The sequence below is a fragment of the Lolium rigidum genome, chromosome 2 (assembly GCF_022539505.1).
Source record: "Lolium rigidum isolate FL_2022 chromosome 2, APGP_CSIRO_Lrig_0.1, whole genome shotgun sequence".
Lineage (NCBI taxonomy): Eukaryota > Viridiplantae > Streptophyta > Magnoliopsida > Poales > Poaceae > Lolium > Lolium rigidum.
Window position 1 is genome coordinate 169440017 of NC_061509.1, and position 9099 is coordinate 169449115.

Here is a 9099-nt window from a genome sequence, read left to right on the forward strand (position 1 = left end):
GAGTGGAAACTTAGATTAGTAATATAAGGGAACCATTTCCCTAATCCTAGCACCTAAGTAGCTAGAGTCTATAGCAAGCCAAGTATCTCTAGAGAGAGTTAGCAATAAGTTAGACTACGAGTTGTTCTTCTGGAAATCATTTAAAGTTTTACCTCACTGTAAAGTAGGAGGCTATGTTGATCTTCTGTAAACAGTTCGTGTATCCTTCTATAGACATACCTTGGACTCGCATATGTTTCTGTTGTACCACTCTGAGTGATGTAATATGAGTGGAACGGTGTTTCACTTGTGTTATATCAACAACTGTGTACTACACCATGCAGTGGTACGCTGTGTCACCGCAGGTAAGTAGTGGGATGCGGTTGTTTTTCAGCAAATCAGAACCCATCCCTGCTAATCACATCAGCCGTTAATCCTTTTCCATAACTAAATTGCCCGTAAGTGTAGCATTCGCAGAGAGAAAACAGAGCAGTTTTTCCACTCGAATAAGCATGTTCGCAGGAACATTCAGCAACAAATAGACAAGAAGGCAATGGTCTGGTAGAGGATAAGTACTTAAAGCTGAGTACCGAATCCTCTATCGGGTAGGATTGGTACCCTACCCACGGTAAAAGGTCGAGTCGGCTCCATACGGGTATGACGAGGGTGGGCGAAAGCTCATTGCTTGTTCGATAAATATGGAATCGGATGAATTGTGCGACTGTCACGGAAAATGGAATATATTTCCGTGTTCAGTTTTTTTTTTGAGACAAATCCGTGTTCAGTTAAGAAAAACAATTTCCCGCAAGGGAATCGGCATTCTTGAAAGTTGAAACCACCCGGAACAAGGCCGGAAGCTGATGCAAGGCCCAAACTGAACGAATTATATCCAAGGCATCCATGCTGGTATAATCCAAGTAAGGGTATGGGTTCAGGCCCATTATCTGAACCAGGCCCAGTTCGGAGGCCACGCAGAACGAACGCGTCGGGACTCGGGAGTGACTACTGAGGTGACGGCGCATCAGATCTTCCTCAAAAATTGGCCGCGGCCAGCGGGAAATTTGAACGAAACCGCCGCCGGCCGAGCAACTACATACTCCAGCTTCCAATCCAACCCAGCGCGCACACGCCGCCGCCGCCGCCGCCGCCGCCACGACCCAAGACACGCGCCCGCTAGTCTACGAGTGCCAGGTCGGGAAGCATGGAAGGGGAGGACGCGAGCTCGGCGGCGGAGGCGGCGCTGGGGCTGAGCCCGCAGCTCTTCATCAACGAGGTGCTCAACACCGTCGACGAGGTCCGCTGCCAGGCCTTCGAGTACTGCCTCCAGTTACGCCTCCGACCCCCTCCCTCCCCGTAGCGCCAGCTCGATTTCCTCCGCTTCGTCGCCTGCTGTTTTTCTGCTAACTTCCACCTTTTTTGCTCTGTTCTCCAGGCACGGCGCCCCCGAAGCCGTCGGCGCCGCCACGGCGGCCCAGAAGGCCCAGGAGCTGGAGCGTGTAAGTTCCATCCGACCTCACATTTCGGTACAAAGTATAAACTGAAGTGACTGAGCCCTCCGCCTAGGTTTGTTTTGGAGAGTTCTGGCACTATCGTTGTGTGTGCTACAACTAGATTCAGGATTTTAGGGTTGGGATTACGCGGACGGTACTGTTGCGTTTCACACGCCGGTGCTACCTCGTGTAACAATTCGGGGATAATTCTCAGGGGGGATCTGTTAGGGTTTGGATCTGAACGAAATGCGACTCACCGGACCACCTTCCAATGCTTGTAATTGTGCCATAATGGGTTGACCTGAACTCTGGATCCGGCATAGATAGGATTGCTATGTGGGAGTATACCATTCAAATTCCCAAAGGAAATTGATGCAGCGTTGGAGCCTAATTGCCTAAGTAGATGTGTCTTTCAGGTGTACGGGTTATATAACTTACATTTTACTACTTTGGTGACGCCTTTTCTGTAACAAATTAGTATTCTGCTTTGTTCCGCTGCAATCTGTGTATCAGAACTTCGCTGTGCCGGGAATGAGCTTTTATTTGATATATGAGTACAAGAAATTACCTGTAAATTTTAAATGTAAAAGAATTACAGAATGAAGAGTCTGAAACAGTCCTCAGGATAAATTTAGTTTTTTACATGTAATTCATCTGGTTTTACCTGTATCGTGCTGTAAGATATCTAAAAAAAAATGTTTCGTTTACACTACGTTCCATTTCATGTCATTGAGATCTTTCTTCCTAAAGCCATTTCGTAGCATTCACATTTTAAAATGTTCTAGATTTCGTCAACTGGTCATTCTGAAGTGTGGAGTTGCTGATGGTTTCTGTTTGTAGGGGGTAACTGAAATTCACCACTTGGTAAGGGATGTACTGGATACGAGAATGAGCAGGTGGGAGGCCTATTGCCTTCGGCACTGTCTAACTGTACCTGAGGGATTCGTGGCGCCTGAAGATGTAAGTTCCTTATCTCAAAGTAATTGCTTTATTCAAGCCAGATTTTTTCAATTTGACGTAACGCTCAGTTTAGGTTTGATTTACACAACTCTCACCCCCGTTCCATATGATTCACTATAGATTATTGGCACAGATGATTTAAACGTCTTGGAAAGTGATGATTCATCTTCTACTGATTTGTTCTGAAAATAATCTGAATTTATTTAGTTGACCCAGCAGTTTAATAACATTGTTTCTGTTGACTAATTTGGGATGTCAGTGTGTGAGTTAGATATGGCCCATTTGGCCCTTGTAGTCTTTCAAGATAAATTTTATGTACAGTTAATCCCTTTTAGGCTTGAACCAAATGATAAGCTAGTTGTATGATTTGAGTTCTGTTCTTTATTCTATGGTGATTAGGACTCCATCTTCTTCTCTGACTTCCAAGCTTAGTCTGAAGTATGAAAGCTTGAGTTATTTTCTGTCTTTGCTTCAGCTATTTCCTCCATTCATGTATACAAGGACACTTAATCTTGTCTCAAGTCAAACCTAAGGTTGACTAATTTACATAGAAAAATAAAATCTACAAAACCAAATAAAATATCACTAATTTTATCATGAAATATGTTTTCATAATATATTATGTTGATATATTTTCTATAAATTCCATTAAAATTAAACTAGTTTGACTTAAGATAAGATTGAGTGGCCTTGTATATATGATTGGAGGGAGTACATGGTATTGTTTATTTTTATTATTTCTAAGACCCAATGGTGAGGATGTAACATAACAAATAGTAATATGAATAAGACCATGTGATGCTTTTTTGGTTGTTGTTGTACTGAAATGCAGTAGCTTGTTGCTATACTCCCCATGATCCACTTCACTTATCTATCTCTAACCATATCTGTGTATTGGGTAATCAAAAGTGTAATTATTGCATTGTTTGCACCAATGGTTTGCACTCCTATTTAATTGCTTTGGTAATTGTTGATTTGTTGTAATATGTTATTTATTTAAGATTACCTTTTATTGTTTCTTCTTAGAATTTTAATGCCTTCTTGGTCTGTTCACATAATAGGCTGAATAACCAATATAGTGAAACAGAGCAACCATATGCTTAGAATATGGTGTTGGAATTCTGTTTTCAACCCATAGAAAATATTCCTGTTAGGTTTCAATTCCAGTTGCGTAGGCAGTTGTGAATAGATTAAACTAGTTGATACTCCGCGCGTTGCCGCGGGCATTGTAGATGACTTCTTTGTACGCATAAAATAATATAGACAGTCTATGAAAGTAATGCTTATTTGCATATACTATCATGAAGTCCAAGATAGCTATACAAAGTAGACAGTTAGTATTTGAAATGTATTACAATCGGAGTAGTAAAGAAGGCATATGGCTGAACTAAAAGTGACATATCCTAATCTACATGCTTCGTGATTACAGATACACATGCAAATCTTGCGCTCAATTCAAATTATGGTGAACTCCAAGATGGCAAAAATTCAGGAACTACCATCGTTTTTTCAGGCTATGCATCTCAATGCTACATCCATGATTCCATTGGGGATGTAATGATTGAATCCTGACACTATTTTCCCTTGAAACATGACACAAAGCTACCAATTACATTGCGTATACATGACAGATAATCAGAAGACATGTAGATACATTCAGGAACATGTTTCATGGACCGAACAGATTAACCTATGTAGAAACCTTCTTCTTCTCCCACGGAATAGCTGCAAGGAAGAAAGACATGAAACACTTCAAATCAAGCTGCAAAAAATATATAGCATATATGATAAATTAAAAGAGAGCAGGGCTTGGACAGATGAGATGAAGACCTGTGAAGAACTCGGACGGACTGCTGGCCATGATTGTTGACAGATGAGATCACGACCTATGAAGACGTAGTATATACGGCAGCTCAAACCGATTTGGTGATCAATTGCTGTCACATCGGGCAACACCAGGATACCATACAACGGCCACATCGAGCAGGTTACTCAAGAAGACTCAAATGATGGGGTGGGGGTGGGCAGCCGAGGGGCTTAAATATAGGATCCACAACAGGAGCGAGCCGAAGAAGCAATTAAAAATCATCGCGACGGCTCTTCGTCTTGCCACGACGGGATTCAAGCCAGGGGATGGTAATAATAATCGGCAGAGGATTAAAAGTGGTAGCAAACATGGAGGCAGTTTCCGGCGGTGGAAGACGAACCATCTGCGACGGCAGAGCCGGGCCTCGCTTCCCGGCCGGAACGACTGGGTTTTTTTATTCTCGTTGCAGTGGGAGAAAAGGAATGAAGCGGTGATGGGCTAGCCTGAAGAGAAAATCATGCTCTTTTGGGCTGGGCTAGTTCGTAGTTTCTATCCAGATGGTATCAAAATTCACAACGAAGGAAATCGAGTCGGCCAAGCATCGAGCAAGCAGCTAGGAGATTACCGAGTAGTATATGACGTGGATACCTTGCATGTGCAGCTTGCAAACATTAAATGAACTTAGTGGGGATCAACTTTATAGATATTATAGATATCAGTTACAACATTTGCGTAAAATGTTTTCTTAGGGAAACAGAAGGATATGCCTGTACTCTTATATCGACTAGTAACTAGTAAGTGGCTAAGTCATAACTAGCGACTTTCCAGTTTGATATTGTCATACAGAACAAAGTTTCTGGTGTGCTATCTGCTGTTCAGGTCTTAGATCTTGTAAACTGAATCAGTGTGAACTATATGGGTAAGCTTAAGGCTAATGCTTAATATAGTCAACAAAGATATAAACATGTACACAAAATTTGGTTCAGTAAAGCCATGCATTTTTGTATAATATTTGAGAATGGAGTCGGTACATGGAAAGGGTGGGTGCTTGAGCTTAGGATTTACGTACTCATGCATCTTTCAAAGTTCTATAAACATTCATTTATGAGCATCTTTTGAGAATTTTTAACATATATATTTCAGTAAACCATAAACTCAAGCACCCTTGCATGTACATTTCATTTCTGTATTTTTATTTTACTTTGCAACCCCCATTTCAATAAAAGCTATTCATATAAATGAGTAGAAATATAATGTATTTTTCTTCATCAGGATAATTCTTCTGCAAAGGTGTTGGATAAAGATGGAAATCATGATTCGGAGCTGGATGAAGAACTCAATTTATTGAGGAAAAAACTGGAAGCTGTAAGCAACTTAGTCATAAGTAACTGTCTTGTTAACATATCTGCAGTTAATCTAAGAAACTCTCATGTTGTTTAATTAGGCTAACAAGGAATCTGAAGAACTGCAAAGAGAGATTTCTTCCTTGGAAAGGCAAACTACGTACAGGAGTACCCTTAATTCCTCCATAGCTGAAGTAGTGAAATTGTTTGAAGACAAATCTGTTCAGGACAATATTCAAGGTATGCTACTAGATTCATCAGCTGTGTTCATTATGTCTAGTGCTGCTCACCAGTATTGTATTAGTACACTCAGGTTGCAGTTCAACATCAACATCGATGGCATGCCAACATCATGTTTTGTTAGAACATGACAAGAATAATATCTATTAAATAGGGTGATTACTGATTAGAAAGTTAAACTTTCTCAAAATGATTTGAACTTCACTTAGTTTGATTATTTACCTGGGCATTTACCAGTTCAGATGGCCGGTGAGTGGTGAAGGTCTGAAGGGTTTACTGTAGAATCGAGCCAGTTGTGCTTTATTATGTTATCAGCGTAAACCCTGATGCCAATATTCTTCCTATTACCTTGCTAGACAACTGGGACAAATTAGTGATTTGGTAGTAAGTGATGGGCCTATCAGTATTAGTCATGGGCTATTACTTATGAACAATAACTCAATGGACAATCAAGCTTTTGTCACCTTCCTGAACTTTTGCTCTGATGTGTTAGCTTAAGCAATCAGAAGGTTCTAGCACTTACTTATGACTTCTCTGTTTTTGTGTTCTATCCGTTTCCGTCTTGCACAAATACAATGGAACATAGGTTACAGGATGCTTGCCATAAATCAGAAAGATCATAGCCCTAACATTATTTGGTCTAGAACTCTAGTCCATGCTGCTAGCTATACTAGTAAATCAAGAATTACTACTTTTGTCCTATTATCCCTGGTTCTGAATGCATTCCTACTCAACTGCAGCTCTTGTGAACACACTACCGAAACTGCAACAGAAAATGAAGGTTATGAAAAGGAAAAAGGTTGAGGCTGAGAGCATGGTGGGCCAAAATGTTTTGAACATCAGCGGTCTTAGAGACCAGAAGCGTTTAGCATTGGGTAAGTATATACCGCCATCGTTTTCCCTAGACCTCTTCGTTCTTCGCGGTGTGTGTATCTGCGGGACAATTTGATTCTCACTACATTGCCTCGCAGGTTCTGCTGCCAGCACCGAAGACATTCAGGAGGTGAACGAGGCTATGAATGGCTTGCGGAAGGAGTAGCTCGCGTTGTTAAGGCAGCCTTTGCCATACCAGCATGTAGGCTACTCATCTCCTTAGCTCCGCTGTAATCGTGCCAAGCTACACTCTCGCTAGCTGCCCATGTGATGTAACCCTGAACTGCAATTCGAGCAGAACAGCTGTGTGTATATGTCAACGTGTATCATATGCAATTCGAGCAGAAGAACTGTTTTCTTTCATCTGGGTGTCTCTCCGATGATGAGGATGGTGTGTGTTAATCGATTTTATTTCATCAGATGAATAAAAGAGGTCGGAGGGGAATCAGCAAAAATAGACACCTGAGCTTAAATGCAACAGTTGCGGTGCGGTGTGTACCTACATAATTTCATAAAAGATAAATGATTTGTGTTTTTCGCAAGTATGAAAAGATACAAGTGAATATTATCCTCTGTCGAGGATTTCTATGCAAGCCAAAAAAAAAGATTGTATTTTTTGTATTTACGATGCACAAGAAATACGTGCAGTAGAAGATGTATGTAGATCGGAAAGTATTTTTGGCTCCGAGCTCCAGTGGGCAACTGTTTTTTTTTTCTGAACAAACAAAACCATCGTCTCCTTGGACGAGAAAAACAGAAGGAAAAACACACCGCCTACCTCTGGATCTGCTGGCATATAAAAATATCCCGTGGGCCAGGAAGGGTCCGCTCGCCACACAGATCTCCATCCAAACCCTCGCCAACGCCGCAATATTAGCCGCAAGCGCACAACAAGATGGAGGGGAACGGGAGGACGCCCCGGCAGCAGCAGCAGCAGCAGCAGCAAAGGCACCGCACCCCGCGCGGCCCAGCGACGCCCCACCAGTCCCGCCGAAACCCTAGCACCAGCTTCACCATCGTCGGCTCCGGCCCGCCCACCGACCACCCCTTCGCCGCCGGCAACGGCCCCTACGCCGTGCGCCTCGTCTCCCCCCGCTCCGCCGCCGCCATGGAGGACGACGCCATCACCACGCTCATGGACATCGACGCCGACTCCCCGCGCAGCGCCTTTCTCGACGACGACGACGACGGCGACCTGCTCCACTCCCACCGCATGGGCGGGGGCGGCCGCCCCACCGAGGCGCGCGGCCCGCTCGCCTTCGCCGGCTTCTTCAACGCCTTCGACGCCGCCGACTTCGACGACGACGACATCGCCTGATCCGGCCGGTACTAATTCGGGCTTCCCTTCCCAGGAGGTTGCTGCTGCTATGTCGATATATTGCTTTTAGTTACTAGGTTATTATTATCGGTTAAGTGGAGACTCGTGGGGATTGATTCCAGCTACCACCGTACTACTACTGCTTTTGTTCTTGGATAATATCGTGTTGCTTGGTTAATTATGCAAGGCCTTTGGACTTGATTAGAATCATCTCGGCGAGTTTCGTTTGTTCTGTTTTGTGGGTTGTTTAGTTGATTGGAACGTGTTCCGTCTCCATATTGTTCCTGCTCTAAATATGTGCAAACCGTGATGAATTATTAGCTTCAGTTATTTCAATAGTTAGTTGCTCATCTGGAGGAGGAACCAGAGATGCTGTGCAATCTTATTTGTCTCACTGGGGTACTTACTAGCAGATCTCTTTGCGCACTAGTTAGGTTATTATCGGTTAAGTGGAGACTGTTTATCTGTAGAACTCGTGGGGATTGATTCCAGCTACCACCGTACTAGTACTACTGCTTTGTTCTTGGATAATATCGTGTTGCTTGGTTAATTATGCAAGGCCTTTGGACTTGATTAGAATTATCTCGGCGAGTTCCTTTTGTTCTATTTCGTGCGTTGTTCAGTTGATTGGAACGTGTTCGTCTCCATATTGTTTCTGCTCTATATGTGCAAAATCATGATGAATTATTGGCTTCAGTTTTTGCTCTAGTTAGTTGCACATGAATCTGAGATGCCGTGTGCAATCTTATTGGTTACACTGGAATACTTTCTAACCAGATCTATTTGCACACTAGACTGAAAACTCTGTTGGCACCAGGGATTGTACCTTTTCTCTTTCACAGTAGACGCAGGAAAATGCCACTTCAGCGAATTCTTCCATATTCGGGACACTGTTTTGTGATTTGGTAGTTCTTTGATCGACTAGGATAGCTACATTATGCCCTTAAGCAATGCTGTTTTGCTAGGATAGCTAAACTATGCCCTTAACAAATGCTGAATTGTTAGTTCTTCGATCGACTAGGATGCCTGAAATATGCCCTTCACCAATCTTATTCCTCTCAGTGGGATACTTATTAGAAGATCTCTTTG

General features: G+C 42.8%; 2 protein-coding genes across 3 annotated transcripts; both read left to right on the plus strand.

Moving 5' to 3' along the window:
* The first annotated feature begins 1180 nt into the window (after positions 1-1180).
* Positions 1181-6966, plus strand: LOC124687674 (protein MIS12 homolog). The gene is made up of 7 exons (XM_047221434.1): positions 1181-1293; positions 1412-1475; positions 2310-2429; positions 5509-5601; positions 5681-5819; positions 6560-6694; positions 6791-6966. Exons 1-7 carry the CDS (start codon positions 1181-1183, stop codon positions 6856-6858), a joined length of 732 nt encoding a protein of 243 aa, XP_047077390.1. The 3' UTR covers positions 6859-6966.
* A 658-nt stretch (positions 6967-7624) lies between these two features.
* On the plus strand, positions 7625-8590 carry LOC124687675. Of its 2 annotated transcripts, XR_006998275.1 has the most exons (2): positions 7736-8105; positions 8460-8590. XR_006998275.1 is itself a non-coding variant. In XM_047221435.1 (1 exon), exon 1 carries the CDS (start codon positions 7801-7803, stop codon positions 8008-8010), a length of 210 nt encoding a protein of 69 aa, XP_047077391.1. In that variant the 5' UTR covers positions 7625-7800; the 3' UTR covers positions 8011-8242. The 2 variants fall into 2 exon arrangements, 1 of the variants encoding a protein (XP_047077391.1); XM_047221435.1 differs by lacking the exon at positions 8460-8590 and having other exon boundaries at positions 7625-8242.
* The last annotated feature ends 509 nt before the right edge of the window (positions 8591-9099 follow it).

Bases quoted from the DNA above. Each gene is read 5' to 3' on its own strand.
- LOC124687674 (XM_047221434.1), top strand. From the start codon at position 1,181: ATGGAAGGGGAGGACGCGAGCTCGGCGGCGGAGGCGGCGCTGGGGCTG. The intron at 1,294-1,411 runs GTACTGCCTCCA...TCTGTTCTCCAG, and splicing joins GTCCGCTGCCAGGCCTTCGA to GCACGGCGCCCCCGAAGCCG. The intron at 2,430-5,508 runs GTAAGTTCCTTA...TTTCTTCATCAG, and splicing joins GATTCGTGGCGCCTGAAGAT to GATAATTCTTCTGCAAAGGT.
- LOC124687675 (XM_047221435.1), top strand. From the start codon at position 7,801: ATGGAGGACGACGCCATCACCACGCTCATGGACATCGACGCCGACTCC.